Source organism: Ictidomys tridecemlineatus, chromosome 15 (genome assembly GCF_052094955.1).
Source record: "Ictidomys tridecemlineatus isolate mIctTri1 chromosome 15, mIctTri1.hap1, whole genome shotgun sequence".
Classification (NCBI taxonomy): domain Eukaryota; kingdom Metazoa; phylum Chordata; class Mammalia; order Rodentia; family Sciuridae; genus Ictidomys; species Ictidomys tridecemlineatus.
This window is the reverse complement of record NC_135491.1, coordinates 10,400,135-10,424,346: the sequence shown is the minus strand read 5'-3', so window position 1 is coordinate 10,424,346 and position 24,212 is coordinate 10,400,135. Positions and strand designations below refer to the sequence as shown.

The following is a 24,212-nucleotide window of genomic DNA, read 5'->3' as shown; positions in this document are numbered from 1 at the left end:
TCTCTCTAGACCCCCTCCCCGCCTGTTTGGAACCAATGAGAGTCTGTCGCGCAGGCTCCTCCGCCAATAGGAATGCAGACTACTGAAAGGGGCAGGGCTTTCTCTGCTTCCCAGCCCGAAGCGATGCCCCCAGCTTTGAGCGGAGAATGGGGAGGAGGGAGACACTCCTCTAGCCCCCATTCCATCTCCTCAGTTTTTTACTGGATCTCTCAGAAGCCCTCTCGCAAGACCAGGGCCCGGCAGAAGAGCTTGAAACCCTCTCAGGTATCCACTAGCTCCTCCCTGAACTGATTCTAGCCCAGTCCTTAGCCCCTGTGTGTTAGCTCTAGACCCACCCACGGGCCTTCTAGCTCCGCCCCCCAAGTCGGGTGGGAGCCAAAGTTCTATTCCCGCCCCCGAGCCATTAGCACCGCCCCCTGAACCCCCGAAGGACCGGACCTTCTAATTGGATTAGCTCCACCCCCTGCATTTAAGCCCCTCCCTCCAAGTCTATTGGCCCCTCTCTAACCTTCCTTCACAGTCTCCCTAGGCCCACCCCTAGAGCCCTGGCCTCCTACAACAAGGTTATCCAGTCCGGGTTTTCACAGAGGCCCAGTTGTGAAGCCCGGACCAGCTGGCCGGGTCAGTCGGAGCTGGCTCGGAAGTTGGGGGGAAGTAAGAGGAGGGGGGATCCTGACAATGGATTTAAAGAACATTAGACCTCCTTCCCCAAGTCTCGGCTGAGGAGTCAACACCTAGAGATGACCTGGACCATGTTCCACAGGCAGGGGAAGTGAGGCCAGCACAGATTTGCCTCTGGACACGGTGAGAGCTCTAGAACCAGACTGACCTGGGCTGAATCCCGACTCCACCCACTTTCTGATTGTGTGACCCTGAGCCCCTGGAAGGTGGCGGCTCCTGATCCTGCCTACCTCTTTCAGTCATTCAAAAATGTTTACTGAGAACCTACTATGCGCCAACCTCTGTTTTGGTGCTGGAGTTTCAGGGGTGACCAAGTCAGCCTCAGATTTGCTCTCTTGGATCTCGATGTTTCATGGAGAAGGTAAATCACTGTATGCCAAAGAAATAATAGCTAACATTTACCGAGCACTCACTGTGTGCCAGGTACTCAGTTACCCTCACCACATGTCCTATTTTCATCATGATTTTACAGATCAAGAAACAGAAACAGAGCGGGTAATACCATTTATTGTCCTGGTAGATACTACAAAAATGATAAGAAGGATGGAAGGGTGAGATTGTAGAGTCAGGGAAGTGTTCTCTGAAAAGTAACCTTTGAGTGAGATGCTAATGACAAAAAGAAAGCGATTATACCTACAATTGAGAGGGGAAAGTTTCCAAGAAAAAGAAACAGCAAGTGCAAAGGGCCTGAGATAGATTTGAGTTTGACATACTTCTGGGACAAGAAGGCTGGTGAGAGGCTGGGGGTATAATTCACTGGTAGAGCATTTGCCTAGCATGGGCAAACCCCAGGTTCAACTCCCAGAACCATTAAAAAAAAAAAAAAAAAAAAGCATTATCTGGATGTGGTGATACACACCTATAATCCCAGATACTGGGGAGGCTGAGGCGGGAGGATCACAAGTTTGAGGCCAACCTCAGCAACTTAAAAATACCACAAAAAATAAAATAAAAATGGATGGGGTGTAACTCAGTAGTAGAGCACCCCTGAGTTCAATACCTAGTACTTTAAAAAATAAAATGAAATGGTGTGAAAATGGAGTTGCGGAGGGAGAAGAAAGTGGAAGGACAGCACATCAAGGAAATGACAGACCCAGAACTTACAAGGCTTCGAAGGCTCTGGGAAAGCAGTCTACAGTCTGCCAATATCCTCCATGTGCCCCAATGAGACCACAGATATAAATTATGCATCAGCACAGTTCCTGGCTCACAGTAGGCCCACACAAATGACAGCAACATAGAATCATTTCTTAGTGAACACTTACGATGTGAGGCTCTCAGACTGGTCTCATTCTAACCCAGCCAATCCTGTGGCTGATAGAAACAGCTTTCCTTGCCTCCCAGCCTCCAGCCTAGCTCACTCCTGGCTCAGATGCCAGAAGTCAGTTCCCTACATACAGAACCCAGAAGCCAGGCTGTGTGGGGCTAGGGGCGGCTCTAGGTGTGCCCAGAGGACCCTGGAAGCCCAGGGGAGTTCTGGTCCTGGGCTCCCTGTGCTGGGGTGGGGAAGTTTGGAGGAGGAACAGCTGGCAGAGGGATTTAGCCTGGGCGGTTGCGGAGAGTGGAGGGAGAGGACACACAGAGATGAATCTTACTCAGTCCTTGTCCTCAAGGGGCTCCCAGCCCCAGTGCGGGGACCAGACACTGTCAGGACCCATGTGAGCAAAGTGACCTTGGCTCAGTGGCTTGTCTTGTTCTCTGCAAAATGGGCGTCATCCCGTGCCCACTCTCCAGGGGAGAAGAGCCGCTGAGCGAGCTCATGCTTGTTAAGTGTTGTGCACCGTGGTTTTGGGTACAGTTAATGGAGCTGGTTTTATCCTAAGTGGTTTTCGCAGGGAGATGTCAAGGGCCTGGGAGACAGGAGTAGGAGGGGTGGCCCTGCTGGGGGATGGCTGTGCTGGAGGGTGGAGGGGGTAGGCAGGGCTCACAGCCTCTTCTCCCTGCCTCTAGGTTTTCTTCTCTATGCCGTTTTTCTTTCTCATCGCTGTCTCTGTATGGTTTTATATCTCTGTCAGGAAAGTGGGGTTTTTTAAATTTTTTTTTTAATATTTATTTTTTAGTTCTCGGCGGACACAACATCTTTGTTTGTATGTGGTGCTGAGGATCAAACCCGGGCCGCACACATGCTAGGCGAGCGCACTACCGCTTGAGCCACATCCCCAGCCCCTGGAAACTGGGTTTTGAGGCTGGATGAGCAGGGCACTCCTTTCATCATTTATTTATGAGCTGTGTTGCCTTGGGCAAGTTACTTCCCCTCTCTGAGCCCCATCTGGAAAATCAGAATAATATAATAGCTCTATCCTATTATGAGGACTGAGACATATGCAAAATGCTCAATATAGGATACCCATTATACTATTACCATCATCATCATCACCATCATCATTACTGATGCCTGGCTGTCTTTCTCAGGCTCACCTTTTCCTCTGTGTTTCTGACTCTTTCTCCTTCTCCTTCTGTCGGTCTGTCTCCCTATTTGGGTCTAGGCTTGGAACACTTGCTCCATGAAGCCATGGCACAGGTTGTCCCAGTCTCCAGCATGGCCAAGCTCAGAGCCTGGTACGTAAGTTTTGAGGAAAGTGAATTCGACCTGCTCTTTGCTGGACTTGCGTTGGGCGATGTTGGGAACAGAGCAATGACCTTCGCAGCCCACCCCGGTCCTACCACGACCCTACCTTCATAGGGTTCAGGCTCTAATATGGAAAAGAACTGTTTGTTGAGTGACTAGTAAACCAACTTGAGGATGGGTTTGGAAGACAGGACAAAGTGCAGGCAGAGAAAGCTACTGGAACAAAGGTTGAGGGGCACAAGGCAGAGTCAAAAGAGTTAGGAAAGCCTGGGGACCACGCTGGAGAGCTTGGCAGAGACCTTGAAGGTTCTCCTGAGGGCCCTGGGGAGCCATGGCAGGTTCTTAGCAGGGGAGGAGCAGGATCAGCTTTTTGCTTTAGCATGATCCCTCTGGCTGCCTGGCTGCCCTCCTGGGGGTGCTGGTGGCAGATGGGACCAGGTTCAAGAACCCTGAAGGAAAATGAAGGAAATTCTTAGGTCAGCCTGTTTTCTCTGGTACTTGGCCAGGGGATTCAGGGATTGTCCACAGCTGCCACCAGGGAGAGAGCGGGCAGGGACCCCAGGTGGCTCCTCCCAGGGGGGATGTTTGCTGGGATTTGAGGTGGGGAGAAGGCTGGAGCAGTCTATAAAGTCCCCGCTGACAGCCCCTCTGCTCTCCTGCCTCCAGCCTGGCCTTTGGGCCCCTGGAGCCCCCACCCCTCCCAGCATGAGATTCTGTCAACAGAGTTCTGCTGCTTCTGACCAGGACCCTGTTTGCCCTCAGGATCTGGGGAGGTTGCTATGGCGACATGCACCCCCTCCGGGCCTGAGAGACTAAGGAGAGCCATGTCTGCCTCTCCTCCATTGTGGCTTTGGAGAGTGACTCCATTCCTGGCCTCTCTCTGTGTTTCTGCCATCTCTTTATCTCCATCTTTGTCCTGCTCTTCTCTCTGGGTATCCAGAGCTGCGCTTCCCAGGCTCATCTCTGGGTCTCTTTCTGTGTCCTTGGCCCTCTGTCTGGGGGCCATCCTGGCTTCCATCTCTTTATCTCTGTCTTTGGATCCCCACAGTCTTTGTGTTTGTCTTTCCATTTCTCTGTCTCTGATATATTTTTCTCTGTCTCTGGGTTCCTGTCCTCTGGGTCCTGTGTCCCCATGTCACAGTCTCTCTGATGCTGCCTCCAGGCCTTCTCTCTGGGCCCCATGTTGGTGGCGGCTTCCTCTGTGTCTCTGTCTCTGTCTCTGTCTCTGTGTCTTCCGGCTCTGACTCTCAGGCCTCATCTCTCCTGCTTTGCATCTCAGGGAGCCATCTCTGCCTCCCATTTCTGGCCTCTGTCCCCATGGGGCGCCCCATCTCCCCATATCTCTCTGCCTCATTTCTCCTGCACCATCTGCCACCCCCCAGGCCCCCGCCTGCTCCCTGCAGGCTCTGCTTGGCCAGGCAGCCCCATGGGGGAAGGCACAGGCCTTCCAGCTTCCCCCCTAGGATGGGATGCTGGCCAGGGGCAAGGGACCCTGCCTGGTCATTGCTGAGGGCAGAGAGCAAGAGATAAGAGCCAGGAAACCCAGAGAGAAAAAACAGCCAGCCAGACACCTAGAGAGATGCAAAGGGAGGGAGAGGAAGGAGAGAGGTCAGAGGCAGTGACCCTGAGGAACAGAGAGGTAATCAGAGAAGCGCAGAGAGGCAGAGACTGGAGGGAAGGAAGAGGGAAAGAGCTGAGGGTGGGGTTAGAGCAAAGGAAAAGAGGGATTTGGACCAAACAAAGAAGGTGCTGGGCGCAGTGGCACATGCTTGGGGAGGCCGAGGCAGGAGGATCCCAAGTTCAAAGCCAGCCTCAGCAACTCATGGAGACCCTGTCTCTACATAAAATATAAAAAGGGGCTGGGGATGTGGCTCAGTGGTTAAGCGCCCCTGGGTTCAATTCTTAATGGGGGGGGGAGAGGCAGGTGCAGGGGAGAAAGAGAGGGGGGCAGAGAGGAGGAGAAAGGCCTCCGCTGGGGAGAGAGCAGGCTAAATGTGGAGACAGCATTAGCGAAGGACCATGGAGACCCAGCAGGAGAGTGTTGAGGGGTGTGGGCTCCTGGGTCCCTGGGACATGTGGCACGTGCCTGCCTGGGAGAACCTAGGTGGCCAGGAAGGCGCTTGGCTTCTCTTTTGCTTGAAGTTTCCAGAACCCCTGGGCATGGGAGCTGCACAGGGACCCTGTGGCCACCTGTGGTCCTGCTGCCCTCCTCTCAGACCCCGGGAGACTGGGGAGGACCCAGAATAGCTGGACCTGACGCCTGACCCTCCCTGCCCGCCCTGTTCTCCTGGAGGGGTGAAGAGTGCCCCTCATGTCTCCCCTCTCCATGTGGCCATTGCCATCTGTCAGTCTCCCTGTCTCAGTCCGGGTCTGTATTTCTGTCTCTGTCAGTGTCTTGGGCCCTGCTTTCTCTCCTGTGGGTCTGCCTCCCTCTCTCTCCCTCTCCCTCTGTCTCCCTCCCTCTGTCTCCCTCTCCCTCTCTCTCTCCCTCTCTCTCCCTCTCCCTCCCTTTCTCCCTCTCTCTCTTCCTGTCTTTTTCTCCCCTTCTCCATCTTTCTCCCTCTTGGTTCCTTTCCTGGGTCTCACCACCGTGGTTCCTCTCCACGTGTCCCTCCCCTGTCCCTCCTCCCCCTCCCTCCTTCCTCAGTGAGTGACCCTGAGGCCTCTTGGGGCCAAGGAGACTCCTTCCCAGCCCCAGCTGCTCCTGGAGGTGCCGGGCAATCTCAGACCCCTCTCCTCTCCACTCCAGGGACTGACTTTCCCAGGACCCTGAGGGCGCCAGGAATGTGGGGCAGAGAGCAGGGAGGGCCGCCAGAGGCCCCGCGGCGAGGACCCCCGTCCCCCCCCCTCAATTCAGCTCCTTTCACCTTCTGGTGCAGATTCCCACTGCCCCTGATGCCCTGCCCCTCCTGGGCCTCTGGGCCTCAGTTTCTCCTCTGCAAAATGGGCAGACTCACCTCTGCCCCACTTATCTTCTAGGTCCCCGGAGAGTGTGTGCTCAGGAATGTTCACAGCATGATGGATGTGCCTGAACCGAGTGTGGATGGAGGGGGACGGGACGCTGAGAGTCGGGACAAGACCGGAAGCAGAGGTTGTAAGAATGTATGTGACAGTGGCTACTGTCACCAAGAGACAGTGTGAGGCAGTGGGTTAGTGTGTGATTGTGAGGTCACAGTATGTGGCACTGTGTGACGGTGTGACTGGGTGGGGGGACCACATGCGTGACACATGTAGGAATGCCTGTGACTTGTGAGTAGGGCAGGACTCTCAGGAAGAGTTGTGTCTGGATGACTGTGTATGTCACTGGGTGTGGTTGTCAGTGAGGTGACATATGACGGCGTGACCCTCAGAGCTTGAGTGTGTCTCAGTGACACTGGGCATGTGTGCATTGGGGTGTGGCTGTGGACTCTGGGAAACCATGTGAAGAGTGTGAGACTTTGTGGGTGAGGCTGCCTAACACCGTGTGTGACTTTGGCTGGTGTCACAGGTGGATTGTATGGCCATGGGAAGCACGTAAGGGCGTGTTCACGCCACTAACACCTCTCCTGGAGCTCCCGCTGTGGGCATGCTGTGATGGGGTGGTAACCGAGGTGCCTGGATCTGTCCTCCTGGGACACACAGGCCAGCCGGGGAGATGGACAGTATTTGTGCCATGACCTAGGGAATGTGTGAATGTCTCATTGACAGTGTTGTTGGGATTGTGGGAAACTGTGATTGTGTCACTGTGTGTGTGTAGCAGTCCACAGCCCAGGCACCTGGGCAAGGGCCACTCTGGATGACTGTCAACTTGTGGGTGAGAGGCTGTGGCTCTCTGGGTGTGGCTGGGGCTGTACAGCTGTGAATGAATGTGAGACTCTGAGTGACAGCGTGGTGCGAGGTTCTGTGACTGTGTCTCCTGTGGCTCGGCATATAGGACTGTGTGTGACTGAGGCTCTGCCAGTGCTGGGTGGGACCCTGTGTTCTGTGAATGGGAGTGTGAGAAATCGTGCACAATGGTGTGGGGGGTGGCCCTTGGGATGATAACTGTGACTGCTCTGCAGCGTGACCGTGATGCACTTGGCTGCCCCTCCTTCTGCTCCCTGCCCCAGAGCTCCCCATCCTGTTCTCAGTTCCGCCATGGCCCCGCCCCCTCCCACCACCCCAGGCTGCCAGCGCCTGTCACCTCTTCCAGAGCACAGGGGAGGCAGTGGAGGCACACAGGCGCTGCAGGAGCAAGTGATCGGGTACAGGACTGGGGACAGGTGAGAAGTCCCGTCCCAATCCACTCACCTTGCCCTCGACCCTCCTTCAATTCAGCTCCGGGTCTCTCTCTCTCTCTCCCCCACCCCAACCCGTCTGTCAGCCTATGCCTTTGTCACTCTCCCTCGGTGCCCGGTGCCTTATCCTCTGTCTCTGTCTCAGGCTGTTTGGCCTGTGGGTCATTTTCTGTCCACACTTCTGTGTGTCTTTCCATGCTTTTCCCCCCTCTTTGTCTCCTAGCCTACAATTTTGTCTCTTTCTCTGATCTTTTGGTATCTGGTCTCTGGCTGTGGGTCTCACTGTCTCTCAGTCTCTGGGTCTCTGTATTTCTGACTCTGCGTTTGTTTTTCTGGGTCTCTGTCTGAGATCCCCCTTGCTGTCCCCTTCCCCTACACAGTGGGTGTGCAGGGTGGTGGGGATGGGTGTTAGGGGTTAGAACAAAGAATTTTCAGGTATCTGGGACCCTGAAGACCCAAACCCAGGGTCTAAGGCCTCTCTGGTCCCCAATATTTGGATGCTGGGAGAGGGCTGTCCCACTGACTCTGGCCTCTATCCACCGGGCATGGGATATTTTTGTATAAGGTTGGGTTCCTATTTGCAATTTGAAAACCCTTTTGGCTGGGCGAATGGGAGCTCAAATGGCTGTTTCGAGTTCCCCCCCAGGCTTGGATGAGGGTTTCTACTCCCTCTTCTCCAAAGCTGTCCCCAGGCTCCGTCAGTCTCTAGGTGTAGATCCTGGATGACTCTGACGCTTCTGCCCAGCGCAGCTCTAGGGCAACCGCCCCCTCTGCAAACACCCCTCCCTCCCACCGCCGCTGCCCCAGCAACAGTTGGGGGCGGCAAAGGAATCACGCCTCGGATCTCGGCCCCACCCACCACCTGGGGCCCCGCCCACCCACACGCCTCTGCCCCGCCCCAATCCTCACGCGTGGAGGCAGCAGAGGAGGCTTCTGCTTCTCAGTCCCCCTGTAGGAATCCCTAAGGCAGGTGGGCCCTGGAGTTGGGGGTCCGAGGGCGGGGGTCCGAGGTGCTGACTCTACCCTGGGACTCTCCAGGCTCTTCTGCCTCTGGGTGGCCAGACCCATCGTGGCCCTCAGGATGCCAAACTCTGTGCCCCTGCGGCTGCTGCTGCTCCTCTGGCTGTGGGGACTGCCGCTCCGGAGGGCGGAGGTGAGGACCGGAGGGGACACGGTTCAAAGCTTGGAGGGAGGTCTGGGGACTGTGTTATGTCTCCGTCCACCTCAATGAGAGTTTTAAGTCTGCCTCTCTCGCTCACGTTCAAGTTTTGATGGTGGTTTCCAGTCCCCTTCCCCCTACAAATCCTCCTGGTGAAGTCTACTCCCTCTTCAATTTTCTTAAAGGTTTGCAATCTCCCTCAACAAATCCTTCGGCGGCTTCCAGGCTACCCCCAAAACTTCAAAGAGGTTTCTAGGCCACCCGAGACTCCAGGGCCAAATTGAACAGCCCCTCCAAGTCTCTCTAGGGGATCTCTGGCGGGGGAGGGGATTGGTTTGGGGGTCCTCCCTTCTGTCTTCTCGTAGACAGGCTCTGAGGGGCAGACGTCAGGGGAGCTGTACCAGCGCTGGGAACGGTACCGCAGGGAGTGCCAGGAGACCTTGGAGGCCGCGGAGCCGCCCCCAGGTACGACCAGGACCGGTGGGGGGGGGGAGCTGGCAGGGGCTGAGAGGGTGGGCTGGGGGCGGGCCTAGGACTGACGGGCGGGGCCTGGGGCAGGATCTGAAAGGAGAGAAACCCGGGATTGGTGTGGGCTGTGTCAGAGACACGTGGGTGGGGCTTGGCCTTGGTGGGAGGGGCTTAAACCTGACTAAGGTGGGTGCTGGGTGGGATGCGATTAGTCAGAGAGGCCTGAGAAGCTTGAAATGGGAGGGAGTCTTGGGCGGAGCCTGCACTGCAGGGGGCGGGGTTTGGGTGGGGTCTGGGAAGGTTCTGTCTAGGTGGGAAGAATCTAGAGACTCAAATTGCTTAGTGGGAGGAGATCCAGGTGGGATTAGGCGGATGGAACACTGAGCTGGCCGCACAGTGGGTCCATTCAGCATTTGGCCTACACGTCCGCCCCCAGGCCTCACCTGTAATGGGTCCTTCGATATGTACGTTTGCTGGGACTATGCTGCACCCAACGTCACTGCGCGTGCGTCCTGCCCCTGGTACCTGCCCTGGCACCGCCACGGTGAGGTGCTCTCTGGTCCTTTATGCTCAGACTTCGCCTCAACTCATCTGCACCCCTTTCTGCTTCTTTCTGTCCCCTGCCCCTCTGTCCTCCTTCCCTCTCTATCAGACTTGGTGTCTCTCCTGTCTAACCCTGGCTTTCTCTTGCACAGTGCCCCTTCCCCGCACCTCATCTAAGGATCACTGGAGTTCTTATTGTCTTTCCTCTTTTTGAGCCTGTCTTTGTCTTTGGGCACCTATGGTCTTCCTGGCCTAACTAGCTATGTAGCTTCGTGTGGTTTACTTAACTGCTTTTGTATTTCAGCTTCCCTGTCTGTAAAATGGTATTAATGATAGTACCACTTTCATCAGCTTGTATGAATATTAAGCTGATTGATACATAGAAAATGTTATAAAAGGGTTTATAACCACCACCATCATTCCACAGTGCTCTGTTAACAGTTTTTTTAATGTATATTTTTGATGTCTTTATTTATTTATTTTTATGTGCTGAGGATCGAACTCAGTGCCTCACACGTGCTAGGCAAGCACTCTACCACTGAGCCCCAGCCCAGCCCTACAGTTTGCTTTTCTCTTTGTCTGTCCCTTGGTCCCCTCTATTTTCTCACAGTGGCCACAGGCTTTGTTCTCCGACAGTGTGGTAGTGATGGCCAGTGGGGACCTTGGAGAGACCACTCCCAGTGTGAGGATCCAGAGAAGAATGGCTCCTTTCAGGTAAGAAAAGGCAAGGGAGGGCCAGGCTGGATTCGCTCCTCAGCACCACATAAAAATAAAAGTATTATGTTGTGTCCATCTACACCTAAAAAATAAATATTAAAAGAAAAAAAAAGAAAAGGCAAGGGATTCAGGGTAGGAAGTCTAGGGAGAGGTGAAAAGGCAGTAGTAGCCTCAGGCTGAGCCTGAAGGCCCTTGTGCTGTTTAGGATTTTGGGTCACAAGTAATGGAGACCCAACCCAATCCTGGCTTAAAGGAGGAAAAAGAGACACACTTCTTTTTGTGCTTTTCAATCATAGTATACAGCAATAGCTTCAGGTACAGCAAGATCAAGTGCTCAATTATATGGTGGGTCCTGTCTCTCACCATATCATGCTTGTTTGTCTCATCTTTTCTGTGGGTGGAAAAAGGGTGGCCTGCACTGGCACCAGGCTCATATCCTACCAACCAAGCCACACTGTGGGAAGACTGAACTTCCTTCTCCATAAGTGTTCCGGGATTGACTCTTGTTGTCCTGGTTTGAGTATGTGTGTGTGGGGGGGTCAGACAATTGGTAATGAACCCAGCCCTGGAGCTGGGGTGGAATCAGCCCCACAGAAACAGGGTAGGAGGTGCCTCAAGAGAAAACTGATATACTGGGAAATTTAGGGGGATTGTGCAGCCCTGCCTAGACCTGAGGGAAGAGCCAAGTCTTGTTCTCATGTCCTCCTTGCCCCCGCCAGGACCAGAGGCTGATCTTGGAGCGGCTGCAGGTGGTGTACACCATCGGCTACTCCTTATCCCTTGCCACACTGCTGCTTGCCCTGCTCATCTTGAGTTTCTTCAGGTAGGATCCCCAGCCCTGAGTGGCGGTGGCAGAGATATGGGTGCGGTAATCCCAGCAGCTTGGGAGGCTGAGACATGATGATTGCAAGTTCAAAGCCAGCCTCAGCCATTTAGGAAGGCTCTAGCAACTCAGTGAGACCCTGTCTCTAAATAAAATACAAAATAAAAGGGCTTGGGGTCTGGGGATGTGGCTCTGTAGTTAAGAGCCCATGGATTCAATCCATGGTACCAGGAGGGTATGGAGGCCAGGTTCCTCTATGCCACTACCTTCAAGCCCTCACTGAGGGATCTATGAAAAGGGCTCATGAGTGGTTAAAGGGATGCTGTGGGACTGAGGACTGCTCTCCAGGGGTTTTCAGAGGCCTCTCAAATCCCCCAGGCGGCTGCACTGCACCCGTAACTACATCCACATCAACCTGTTCACGTCCTTCATGCTGCGAGCTGCAGCCATCCTCACCCGAGACCGGCTGCTACCTCCACCTGGCCCCTACCCTGGGGACCGTGGCCCCACACTGTGGAATCAGGTGTGCATCCTCCTCCTGATCTTCAAATGGGAAACTGCCCCTACTGGTGGGATCAGGAAGTCCTCCACCCATTTGCTACCTGTTCCAGCAGCAACAGTTTCCCCCTTGACCCCTCCTGACACCTCTGGAAAGGGACCCTTCCAGCTCAGCCTCCCCCATCATTCCCATTTACTGGAATTTCTCATTCCCTCTCCCTCATGAGTGCACCCATCAATGGACTTTTTCACCAGTTAGGGAAGCCTCCCTCCTGGAGGCCAGCTGGACAGGGTGGGAGAAACTAACTGGGAGGGCGGGGAGGGTTGGAAGCCGCCAGTTTGTAACTGAGAGATGGGTAGAGGGCACATCTGCCTGTGGGAGGTAGAGGCAGGAGCATTACAGGTTCCAAGATAGCCTCAGCACTTAGTGAGGCCCTAAGCAACTTAGCAGGACCCTGTTTCAAAATAAAAAGAGAAAAGGGCTGGGGATGTGGCTCAGTGGCCACATGCCCCTGGTTCAATCCGGGGTTAAAAAAAAAAAAAAGGATGAGATGGGGGGTCCGCAAGCTGGCAGGAGAATCCAGTTTTCAGACGGAGCTACGGTGTCAGAGGCCACATTGTGGAGTGATGGAGCAGGGGCTCTGATGACAAACGGAAGATGCCAACTCTTAAGGGGACAGAGTGAGAGAGTCCATATTGGAAGAGACTGGGGTGTGAGAAACCAGCCAGATACCATCCACTGAGGGCAGAGTGGGAGATCATTTGATGGCAAGAGATGAGGTGGAAGGGTTCCAGGTGGAAGACCTGGGGCCACCTGGCCACCCTGACTGCCCTCTACCGCTGTCTGACGGCTCCCTAGGCCTTAGCCGCCTGCCGCACCGCCCAGACGTTGACCCAGTACTGCGTGGGTGCCAACTACACGTGGTTGCTGGTGGAGGGCGTCTACCTGCACCGGCTCCTAGTGCTGGTGGGAGGCTCTGAGGAGGGCCACTTCTGCTGCTACCTGCTCCTCGGCTGGGGTGAGCCCCGACTCTCTCCCCCACCCAGCCCAGCGAGCCTCGGCTCCCCCTCTGCCCAGCTGGTCTACCCCAGGGGTCTCCTCCCCTCTTTAGGCTTCTGCTTCTCCATCAGGGCAGAAGATTCCGCGGGTCTTGGGCCTGGCAGGGCCCGTGAGCGCGCTGACAGCTGCGGCCGGGTGGGGGGTGGGGGTCGGGGTCTGCACAGGGGCCCCCGCGCTTTTCGTCATTCCCTGGGTGATCGTCAGGTACCTGTACGAGAACACGCAGTGAGTTGCGGGTCTGGGGCAGGACCTGGGAGGTGGGCGGAGCTTTGAGGGATGTGGGCAAGGAGGGATGGAAACCTGGGACACCGGCTGGGGCGAATGTGGGCGGGGACCAAAGTAAAGGGGATCTTGGAAAGGTTCAAGGATTCCTGGAAAGGGGATGGGGTGGGTCCTTAATAGTCACCGGCGGGGCTTTAAGGGAAGTGGGTGGGACTTAAGGATGGTGGGCGGGGCCTGCAGAATGTACCTGCCAGAAATCTGGAGAGTCTAGGGTTTTTCTGTGTCTTAGTGCGACCCTGCATCCCCCAGGTGCTGGGAGAGGAACGAGGTCAAGGCTATTTGGTGGATCATACGCACCCCCATCCTCATAACCATCTTGGTATGGCCGTTCCTGCCATCCTCCAGGCCATCCTCTGGGATTTCCCATTTTGGGAAACGGGGCGCCACTCCTGCCCTCCAGAGTGGGGTCGCGTCTGGCTCAGCTTCTCTCTTCTCACAGATTAATTTCCTCATCTTTATCCGCATTCTTGGCATTCTTGTGTCCAAGCTGAGGACGCGCCAGATGCGCTGCCCAGACTACCGCCTGAGGTGAGGCCCAGCGGGAGGGGCCGGCCACTAGCGGGGTGCCGAGGCCTGAGGACACTGCCGCCCTTTCTGCCCAGGCTGGCTCGCTCCACGCTGACACTGGTGCCGCTGCTGGGTGTCCACGAAGTGGTGTTTGCTCCTGTGACGGAGGAACAGGCCCGCGGCGCTCTCCGCTTTGCCAAGCTCGGCTTTGAGATCTTCCTAAGCTCCTTCCAGGTGCTCGGGCAGATGCGGGGCTGCACACTTCCTTCTAGCGCCCTCTTCCCCACCCTAGTGGCGCCAGGTCTCTGATCGTCTCTGAGTAGACCTTCCTTGGGGCGTGAAGATGGGATTTTATTCCTTCATTCCTTTATGCATGTGACACACAGTGCTGAGCTAGGCTGGGCTACCTCGGGCTTGGGGGAGCCACAGGGACCAAGGCAGGAACCTGGGTGACCGCAGCAGGACTGCTTCCAGGTGAGGAGCGAGGACAGAGCTGGAAGCACATTCCGGTTGCCCCTCAGCGCTGCTTGGCAGCTGTGCAGTTCTGGCCTCTGGGTGGGGGCTGGAGTGAGGCAAGTGAGATGCGTGAGGTGGAGAGGTTAAGGAGGTGTCCGTCCCAAGTTTAAGGCTGCACTTGATTGCCTTATCCCAGCCTTCCCTCATTAGGCCTCAGTCTTCTCATGTCTAAAACGGGGACAATACCCGTCCCACCTCACAAGGCTGTTTATTCATTATATTCAGCAAAATTTATATGTATATCTAAGCTCTCTTCTAGGCTTATTGTGGAAATACAGCCACGAGCCAAATGGTCTCTATCCTCTAGTGGGAAAGACAGATACTAAAGATGCTATATAAATAGAATATACAGAATATTAAGTGGTGTGTGTATCATATATGTACACACACACACACACACACCCTAATAAACAGAATATTAGGAGGTGGAAAAGAGAGAGGACAGGAAAAGAAAAATGAAGAGTATTTATGGAAAGATGGGGTTGATATTTTAGACAGGGGGTCAAAGAGGGCCTTCCTAAGAAGGAGACATTGGGGCAGAGACCCAAGAAAGGCAAAGGAACAGCCAGGTAGATATTTGAGCAACTGTTCCAGCAAGATAAATGCCAGGGGCCAGATTATAAGGCAGGGAGGACAGGGTGCCTGGAGCTCAGGAGTCAGAAGCAGGAAGTGGGTGTGAGGAAGAGAAGTGAGGGGCCTCAGAGACCAAATTCCTGAGCCAAACTTTAGTTGGCTTTTTTTTTTTTCCTGCTAAAAGAGGAGGAATATGATCTGAGTTAGATTTAAATAGGATTGTGGGAAATAATAAGTAATGTCTTAATAATAGCTTATATCCATAATTGATTTAGATTTTTTGGGTACTGGAGATTGAACCCAGGGATGCTTTGACACTGAACCACACTACCAACTTTAAAATTTTTTTTTAAATTTTATTTTGAGAAAGGGTCTTACTAAGTTGCTGAGGCTTGTCTCGGACATGCACTCCTGCATCAGTCTTCTGAGTTGCTGGGATCACAGGTGTGCTCAGATGTGCGCCACTGCACCCAGCCTTGATTTTTAAATTTATCGATTAACTTTTTAAAATTTTAATATTTTTTGTTGATAATGGACCTTTATTTTTTATTCATTTATTTATCTGTGGTGCTAAGAATCAAACCCAGAGCCCACATGCTAAGCAAGTGCTGTACCACTGAGCCACAACCCCAGCCCTCAATTAGGTTATTGACTATAAAATAAAAAAATATATTTTTGTTACTAGGGATTAAACCCAGGGATTAGCCACATCTTCAACTATGTCCCCCGCTTTCTTTTCTGAGACAGGGTCTCTATAAGTTTCTGAGGCTGGCTATTGAACTTGCAATCTTCCTGCCTCAGCCTCCCACTGGGATTACAACAGGTCTGTGCCACCAACCTCAGAATCACATTTTTAGTTAAACTATTTTTGGTGCTGGGGGCCTCACACAAGCTAAGCACAAGCTCTACCCATGAGCTCCACCCAGTCCCATTTTTCCTTTATTTAAATTCTTTAAATTCAGATGTAGAGATAGGTGGGGTATGCACATCATGGATTCCAGAGACTCAGGAGGTTGAGACAGGAGGATCCTAAATTCAAGGCTGTCTTCAGCAACTTAGATCCTGCCTCAACATAAAAATAAAAAGGGCTGGGGATATAGCTCAGTGATATAGCACCCCTGGTTTCAATACCCAGTACTGCAAAATAAATAAATTCAGGTATAGAACAGATATAGACTTATAAAAATATAAACTACTTATAATTTATTTATAATGGATGCTATATAATAACAAATTCTAATAAGATTAAGCAAGGAAAACAAAGGTTAACTGAATGTATGTACCAGGAACTAGTTTCTTGCAATGTTAATCACCATTAGATGCTCCACTTTCCAGATGAAGAAACTGAGCATTTCTAAGTGTGGAAGTAGGAAAAGAGTTTTCGTCTCCAGGCTGCTATGTCCAAGTCCCCTGTTCTCAATCCCTATTGCTCAGCAAACAGGTTAGGACAATGAGAGGAGCTGGGAGCCAGGGAGCAGGTGATGGCCATAGTCTAGGACCAGGGTGGCAACAACCGAAGTGCTTTGGGGCGGGACAAGAGTTCTAGCTTCATTAAGGGGGTGGTTCCAATGCCATGGCTACCTGCGATCTGACCCCAGGTCCTCCTCCCGCAGGGTTTCCTGGTCAGCGTCCTCTACTGCTTCGTCAATAAGGAGGTAGGGAGAGGACCGCCCACGCCCTCTGGCGGCGGCTCGAAGAACGGCGCCGCCCCTGAGCGCTCTGCCATTGCAGGTGCAGTCGGAGATCCGCCGCGGCTGGCACAGCCTGCGCTGCAGCCTGGGCAAGGAGCAGCGGCCCAAGCTCCCGGAGCCCGCTTCCCAGGCCCTACCCTCGGGCTCTGGCCGGGGCGAGATCCGCATCGGCCGTGCCTTGTCCTTGGGGGCGCTGCCAGGGCCTAGGGATGAGGGCAGCCGGGTTTTGGAAAGTTACTGTTAAGTATGGGAATCCTGTGTCTGTGGTGAGCACGTATTTATTGAGTGCCTACTGTGTATCAGACCTGGGGAGATGGGGAAGAAGGGAACAGAAGACAAGGTCCCTGCTCTCCTGGAGATCCCAACTGAGTGGGGGATGCTGATCGTGAACACAAAATGTGAAGCTACACATAGGCTGTGGAGTGGCTCATGAAGAGAACTTAGAAGGGGCCTAGGGCTGTCTGGGAGGCCATTCTGGAGATGTGACATCAAATCACTTCTGAATACCTGAAAGAGGTTAAGGTGACAACTTCGGAGAGAATTGGAAGACAAGATTTTAGGTAGAAGAAAGCATGTGCAAAGGCCTTGGGGCAGGAGGGAGCTGTCCGGTGGCTTCAGAACAGGAGGCTGAGGGGGTTGGAGTGGGGTAGAGGCCCACAGATGAGGAACACAGGAATTGGATTTTATTCCAGGTGCAATGAAGATTTTAGCAGGAGTGTTTCCTGGGCTGTTTCAAATGGATCAATCTCCTGCTCTACAGGAAATGGATTAATGGGCAGGAGTGGAAGCCAGGAGCCCAGAGGGTGGGGGCGGGTGTTGGGGGGTGGACAAATATTGAGCCCACAGAGAGGTGAGAAGCAGGTGGATTCTGAAGTTATTGCAAAGGTAGAGAGGACCTGCTTTGGATGTCATGAGGAAGTGTGGTGGCAAAGGGTCAAGGAGGGCTCCTGGGTCTGGGGTGGGAGAGTGAGGAAAGGTGGGAAGATGGGGTTCAGGGAGGGGAGAACCAAGAATGCTCTTTGGACATGTTACACTGGTGACATAAGCCATGGGTTGGTTCAGAAGGCCTGGACCTCGAGGGAGAGCTGAGAGCTGGAAACAGAATGAGAGGACTGGGGCCGAGATACAGACACAGGCAATTCAAGGCAGGCCTGAAGGGAAACCTCCTATCCAGAGCAGCTGGGAGAGTATGCGCACCCCACCCTCCTGCAATGGGTGGCCCTGGAACTGCAAGGACTGGGGGGAAGATGACGGCCTCATCCTGTGTTTGGACCACCCGTACACATGCAGTGCCCTCACCTCTCAACCATCCCCACCCATAGATTTAGTTAGTACCTGAGTGCTGTGTTTCCCTGGGTCTCTAGCTCCCGGACCGATGTGTCCCATAGCTGAACTTGGAGTCTTTCTAAGCTTATGGCCCTGCTGGACCCCCACCCCTACCCCTCTGGGTTCTAGTTGGGTGGGGGCCACAGGTTAGGGCCCTGGTAAATAAAACATGAGAAACCATTGCCTTTTCTCTTTCTGGGTGGAAGAATCTTCTTGGCCAGGACACAAAGGGCAACAACCGAGACGAGCTGCATGGCTTGGAGAGGGTCTGTGGGGGTCTTGCTCAACGTCGGCCACATGCTACCACTGTCCCCCCTGCCTAAGAAAATCCCCAGTTGGGGATATTACATGTAATCTCCTAATACTTAACTGTTTAAGACACATACAAACTAAAGTTTTTTTGTTTTGGTATTAGGGATTGAACCCAAGGCACTCAACCACTAATTTATTTTTGGTGCTGCAGTTTGAACCAGCAAGACAAGCACTCTACCACTGAGCTATATCCCTAGCCCCCTTTTATTTTTTTGAGACAGAGTTTTGCTAACTTGCTGAGGCTGGCCTCAAACTTCCCATCCTCCTGCCTCAGCCTCCCAAGCTGTTGGGATTACAGGCATGTGCCACTGTGCCTGGCCATATATACAAATTAAAATTATAAGCACATGTGTGCACACATATACATCTTTTTTGTTAATATTTTTTAATTGCAGATGTACACCATAACTTATTTTAAATTTATTTATTTATTTATTTAGTATTTAGTTGTAGTTGGACACAATATCTTTATTTATTTTTATGTAGTGCCGAGAATCAAACTAGGGCCTCACATGGCTAGGTGAGCGCTCTACCCCTGAGCCACAACCCCAATCCCATGTGCATCTTTTTCTTTTTTTTTTGCGGGGGAGGGGGGGGAAGAATACCAGGGATTGAATTCAGGGGCACTTGACTACTGAGCTACATCCCCAGCCCTATTTTGTGCTTTAATTAGGGACAGAGTCTCACTGGGTTGCTTAGCACCTCACTGTTGCTGAGGCTGGCATTGAACTCGCAATCCTCCTGCCTCAGCCTCTGGAGCCGTTGGGATTACAGGTGTGCTACTCACTGTGTCCTGTGCATGTGCATAATTTTTGAGGGCTGCTTCTCTAGAAGGGCAATATGGAAAGAGGAAAGCTGAAGGGACCAGCCTGGTGCATATCTGAAGTCTGGCTACTTAATATCTGTGACACTTGGGGAAAATCCCCAAATTCTCTGTGTCCATTTCTTGAAAATGGAGAGACAGTAATACCTACATCCTAGGGTTGCCTGACTTCACTAGGACACTGACTGGTCCAAGGTACATGACCAAAGATTTTACTTTGCCAGTTTGCCTCATGGTACTGCTGCAAAAACTTCTCCGATTTTCAGCACCAAAGGAGGAGGCAATCTGAAAGCATTTGGGGCAACAGGGTGGGGGAAGAGATGAAGAGGGAAATTCAGACTGATGCCCAGCATGGTGCTCAACACTTACATCTCTGATGCCAGTTTGCAAGGCAGACAAACCAATTTCCATTTCCTGGTAAGTCAATAAGCAGAGGGATGAAAGAGATTCAAATCTGACTGTGAGAGCTTTGTGCTGGTTCTGCTCCTGTACAAGAATCAGAGCCCCAGGGCGGCCGCCCATAATAGCATCACTGCCCCCACTTTCCAGGTAAGAATGGTACAGCTCCATCCTGCTTCCTAATAGTTAAGGCTGTTTGTAAGGGCATGGCTTTCCAGGTTGGATGCAAAAAAAAAAAAAAAAAAAAAAAATCAGTTATTTTTTGTTGTTTTATTTTTGCAGTACTGGGGATTGAACCCAGGACAGCTCTACTATTGACCCCAGTCCTTTTTGAGACAGGGTCTTACTAAGTTGCTGAGGCTGGCCTTGAACTTGGAATCCTCTTGCCTCAGCCTCTGGAGTTGCTAGAATTCCGGATGTTGCCACCACACTCAGCTGCTTTGTTTTCTAATCCTTCACAATAAATAAGGCCTCCCTTTTCCACTGGGTGACCCCAGGCAAGTCATTTACCTTCTCTGGGCTCAGCTGTCTCATCTATAAATGAGAGAGCTCTAATATCTGCCCAATAATGGTTGCATCAATGAAATGCCGAGCACTGAGGAAATGTATATCTTTTCTGACCCTGCATGCCAGCTCCCTCTCTGCTGCAGTGACCTAGCTCTGCCCTGAGGCTCAGAGTAATTCAAGATATGCCTTCCACAACTCAAGAATACAGCTAACATCTAATTTAATCCTGACCTCAGGCCTGCCAACTCCTGCACCCACCTGCAGTTTGGCCCTATCTGGAAGACAGAGATCCAAGGATGGAAGACAGAATGCATCCGCGCACACCACAGCAAGATGAAGATCGTCCTTAATCCTCCCAATAAGTAAGGCCTCCTTGAGTTTGTAGAGAATTAAGTATGCTGTAATTTGAGGGGCAGCAGAGCTCAGGACCAGAAGTCACAGGACCAGGAGTGGGCAGGTTTGAATCATACTATCACTTCCCAGCTGGATGTCCCTGGGAAGTGACATCACTCTGCTGTGCCTCATCTGCCTCTTCTAGAAAATGGAGGACACCTTGGAGCACTGAGCCTGGCATCCTAACAGTATCAGAGTGCTGCCTGCCCCAAGTGCATACCCACTCCTCCACCTGCAAGGGCAGGGTGGGATTCCCAGACACCACTGTGTCCCTAGTATTATGACATACAGCTAGACACTTGGGGGATGTCTGCTCACAGGAAGAGTGGGAAAAAAGACCAAAAGAAAATTGAGTTGGGCTCTCAGTGAGGTCATTTGTGTCTAACCTATCCACTTCATGGATAGTTCCAGAAGTGAGGCCTGGATAGGGCAGAGAAAGCGCCTCACCACCTGCTCAGGGGCTCTGGAACCAGCATTTAGCCCCACATCCAGGTGCTCCTCTCCCTCTCTCCCAAGGCTGCCCCACTCACAAGGCCCTGGGAATAGACAGATACCACTAGGATTTAAAAAACAAAAACAAAAACAAAACAGGACTTTATTATTCCGATCACAAAGGGCAGGTCTTCACAGGACAGGGAAGCAAGTTCTGACAGTGGAAAGGAGCCCCTACTTGCCAGCGATGAGGGGGTTCCGAAGGACCACAATGACGGAGTCTCCACGCAGAAACATCTTGGAGATGTAGCGGTCCTTGTTGACTGGCTTGGACTTCTTCTTGCCCTTGCCACTCTTGGGGACCTCGGTCCACATCTCCTTCACATTCTCCAGCACCATGTTGCAGTGCCTGGTGGGGCAGGGAGTAGGGAAGCAATAGTTGTTGTTGGTGGGGAATCTTCTAAATACCCTTCCTCTGCCCAGCAGCATGGTATAAAGAAGGGTGCAGGCCCTGGGCCAAGGACAGCTGGGCTTCATCTCCATGTTTTTAGAGAGGCTTGAACAAAGGACTTTAATCCCCCTGTGCCTCAGTTTCCTCTTCTCTAAAATGGAAACAATCATGGTTCCTTTCTCATAGGACTGCTGTGAAGATCAGATGAATAAATACAGCATTTCTGAAAAGCACTCAGAGCACAGCCTGGCACAGAGTAAAGGCAAACACAGCTCCTCATGTGTGGTTAACTAAGTATTTAGGAGGAGCAGCAGAGAAGCACCTTCTTCTGGAGACCTAGAGGCTCCTGGGGTGCTGGGACTTGAGGTGGCACCTGATATTTGTGCTCCAGTCCTGTTGTCCCTGTCCTCACTGTGCTGGGTGGCTCATTCAACAAATGCTTTCTAAATGCAGCCAACACATATCTTTTGAAACACAACCACCAGGGCAGTGAGTAAAACATGCCTGCCCTTGTGGTGTGCACCACAGCCAGAAGAGCAAGAAACAAGGGAACAGGGATCTAGAATATACCGTCAGGTGGTGATATGAAGAGAATCAGCAGGGGTATAGCTCAGTGGTGGAGCATCTGCCTAGCACCCTGAATTCAATCCCCAGCATCACAAAAAAAAAAAAAAAAAAAAAAAAAAGAAAAAAAGAGGAGGAGGGTGAGGGAGCTTTGTATGAGAGGTACTATGAGGTGAAATTGGCAGGGAAAGTTGGACACAGTGGCACATGCCCATTAAAAAAAAAAGCCCACAACAACAAAAATCCCATTGCTACAACACACAGACACCTCTTAACTCCACAAAGGAACTCCTGAACACCTATATGTGAGTACATGGGAGTCAAACATGGCAGGAAAGGGTGGCCAAGGGATGGAAGGCTAATGGAGGTGGAGAAAAGCGGAGACTCACCTTCATAAGAAAAATAATATCATATTAACCACTATTATATAAACATTGTTATCCCTAGTCTCTAGAGCAGGAATGCAAGGTAAAGTGGGATGAAGTGACTCTTTCCCAACAGTCTACACTCTTGTTTTATATTTCTTCAGAAAACCCATCGTCACGTATGACACACATTTATGTGCATTCCATTGGTTTCCTTTCTGAGAACATAAACTCCCTGAATATAGGAACCATGTTTGTGTTAGTCACTGTTGTGTCTCCAGAGCCTAAAATAGTACCCAATGGGGGTGGATGCTCTAATTATGTAATATCTGCAAACTGATTAAGAACACTATGTGCCAAATACTGTACTAGGCACTTTACATGTATTAAGTCACTGGATCTCTACAGCCCACAATTACCATTACTGTACCTATAAGAAAGTCACTTATAAAAGGGCACCTGACTGCTATAAGGTAGAGCTGGAACATGAATTCAGGCAGCTGGCTCCTAGGTCCATGTCCATTACCACTGCATTGTGTAGCGGGAGGGAAAGGAGAGACAGCCATACCTTGTGGTGTTAAGATGCCCCTCCCCTCTGCTGTTCTATGGCTTCGAAGTCTTTTATTCAGGCTCTTCAGACCAGAGCTGAGGAAGCTTTTCTACATCTACACCCTTTACTTACCTGTCAAAGGCCTTCACACGGCCCAAGAGTTTCTTGTTGTTGCGGCAGTTGATGAGCACTTGGGTGTTGTTCTTGACTGACTGTGTGAGCACAGAGAGTGGACCTGTGTTAAATTCTTCCTCCTCCCGCTTCTGCAGCTCCTCTGGGGTCATCTCACTCTTGGGCTTGTTGAGGAGGCTCCTGAATAAGCAAGTATAGAACCCAGAGGTGAGAAGGGCTTAGGCTGGGAGCATAAGTGATCAAGGCCTTGCCTTACAACACCCATTCTCATCTGTCTTGGCATCATCACCTGGATGCCCGACAGACGTTTCTAACTTCGCCTGTCCTAGGCTGAGTTCGCGAATGTCCGACTACCTCAACCTACTCTATCCTCAGTACTCCCCGTTGGTAACTCCATCTTTCCAGTTCTCTGGGCAAGAACTCTGATGTCTACTTAATTCATCACCTCCTACATCAAATCTATATCCACAATCTGACCATTTCTTTCCAAGGCCTAAACCTCCATGTCCCATCTTGAGATAAAAGGAAAACCTACTTTTTCCAGTACCCTACATCTGCCCCTCTCACTCTATTTCTGCCACACTGGACTCCTGGGTGGTCTTTGAATACAGGAGGCAAACTTTCAATTCAAGGTCTGTACATTTGTTTTTCCCTCTGCCTGGAACCCCCAAATAACTATGTAATTCACCATCTCATTTTCTTCAGGTCTTTGCTCAAATGTTCCTTCTTGTGATCGTTATTAAGGTACTGGCATTCCCCACTGTCTTTACCTTACTTGATTATTTCTTTATTCGAAGCTCTGATCACCTAACATACCCTATACTCGTTTATTATTCTAACTCTGGCCTGCCTACTCCGGTCTCCTAATAAACCTTTGTGAGAACTTTTTCTTGGGGGCGAGGACCTTTTATTCACTGATGTATCCCAAAACAGAGCCCAACACATGAGCATTCAATGTAATATCTGCTGAATAAATAAGCAAAATCACTTCAGTGACTTGTTACTGTAAAAGCCACCCATCTGCCGCTTAAATGATGTGGCTATGTCCCTTACCGCGAATCGTCACTCCTAATAGTCCGCACTTCCCTCCCCGAGGTTCTTTACATAGCTTCCCCTTAAAATTCACTTGAACAAGACTAACTAGGAAAGCTCTAGTCCGTTATGTAATAAAGCAGTCTCTTTTCCTGAACGCAAGATCCGCCAAAGACCCCACGCCGGTTCTCAAACTCTTCAGGAGAAAAGTACGCACTTCATCCGCTAAGACCTCTCCCTCCGCCCAGGCTCTGCTCAACCCCTTCCACCGTAAATCGGCCAAATTTACACCCTCAACCTGGCACCAACCGCCTAATCCCAGCCCAGCCTCACATGGTGGCAGCTGCGTCCTCAAGTCGCTACCGTCTCCTCCGCGTTGCTTCGGCCTCTGGAGAGGCGAGAGGAGAGGCGGGACTTCCGCTTCCTGTGGCCCACTTCCGTGGGCGCCTGCGCAAACCAACATTTGGGCAGGGGGCGTGGTCTGTTGCCATAGCGATCCCCGCCCGTTGCGCAGGGATGGGGTAAAAGCCTGCAGTAGTGGCTCGAGGCCACTCAGGACCATACGGGACAGATGCTCACGACA

At 52.0% G+C, this 24,212-nt stretch overlaps 2 protein-coding genes across 15 annotated transcripts; one reads left to right on the top strand and one right to left on the bottom strand.

The window, feature by feature from the left end:
* The first annotated feature begins 95 nt into the window (after positions 1-95).
* On the top strand, positions 96-17,849 carry Gipr (gastric inhibitory polypeptide receptor). 14 transcript variants are annotated; one of them, XM_078031852.1, is made up of 15 exons: positions 549-804; positions 6,230-7,491; positions 8,545-8,659; positions 9,035-9,130; positions 9,570-9,677; positions 10,287-10,390; positions 11,113-11,216; positions 11,595-11,739; positions 12,574-12,733; positions 12,939-12,999; positions 13,306-13,375; positions 13,496-13,584; positions 13,659-13,797; positions 16,266-16,307; positions 16,384-17,849. In XM_078031852.1, the coding sequence occupies exons 2-15, from the start codon at positions 7,243-7,245 to the stop codon at positions 16,585-16,587; spliced, it is 1,686 nt and encodes a 561-aa protein (XP_077887978.1). In that variant the 5' UTR covers positions 549-804; positions 6,230-7,242; the 3' UTR covers positions 16,588-17,849. The 14 variants fall into 14 exon arrangements, 13 of the variants coding, with proteins under 13 accessions (XP_077887980.1, XP_077887976.1, XP_077887974.1 ...); XM_078031848.1 differs by adding an exon at positions 3,168-3,240 and having other exon boundaries at positions 542-804; positions 13,306-13,584; positions 16,266-17,849; XM_078031851.1 differs by having other exon boundaries at positions 544-804; positions 16,266-17,849.
* Positions 17,850-20,665: 2,816 nt separating this feature from the next.
* Positions 20,666-24,113, bottom strand: Snrpd2 (small nuclear ribonucleoprotein D2 polypeptide). The gene is made up of 3 exons (XM_005338230.4): positions 23,963-24,113; positions 22,598-22,777; positions 20,666-20,944 (listed from the first exon to the last, which is right to left on the bottom strand). Coding segments are annotated over exons 1-3 (357 nt in total). The 5' UTR covers positions 23,965-24,113; the 3' UTR covers positions 20,666-20,769.
* Positions 24,114-24,212: the final 99 nt, after the last annotated feature.

Bases quoted from the DNA above. Each gene is read 5' to 3' on its own strand.
- Gipr (XM_078031847.1), top strand. From the start codon at position 7,243: ATGGTGTGGGGGGTGGCCCTTGGGATGATAACTGTGACTGCTCTGCAG. The intron at 9,678-10,286 runs GTGAGGTGCTCT...ATTTTCTCACAG, and splicing joins CCTGCCCTGGCACCGCCACG to TGGCCACAGGCTTTGTTCTC. The intron at 13,585-13,658 runs GTGAGGCCCAGC...CTTTCTGCCCAG, and splicing joins TGCCCAGACTACCGCCTGAG to GCTGGCTCGCTCCACGCTGA.
- Snrpd2 (XM_005338230.4), bottom strand. The intron at 20,945-22,597 runs GTAAGTAAAGGG...CTGCCCCACCAG, and splicing joins CGTGTGAAGGCCTTTGACAG to GCACTGCAACATGGTGCTGG.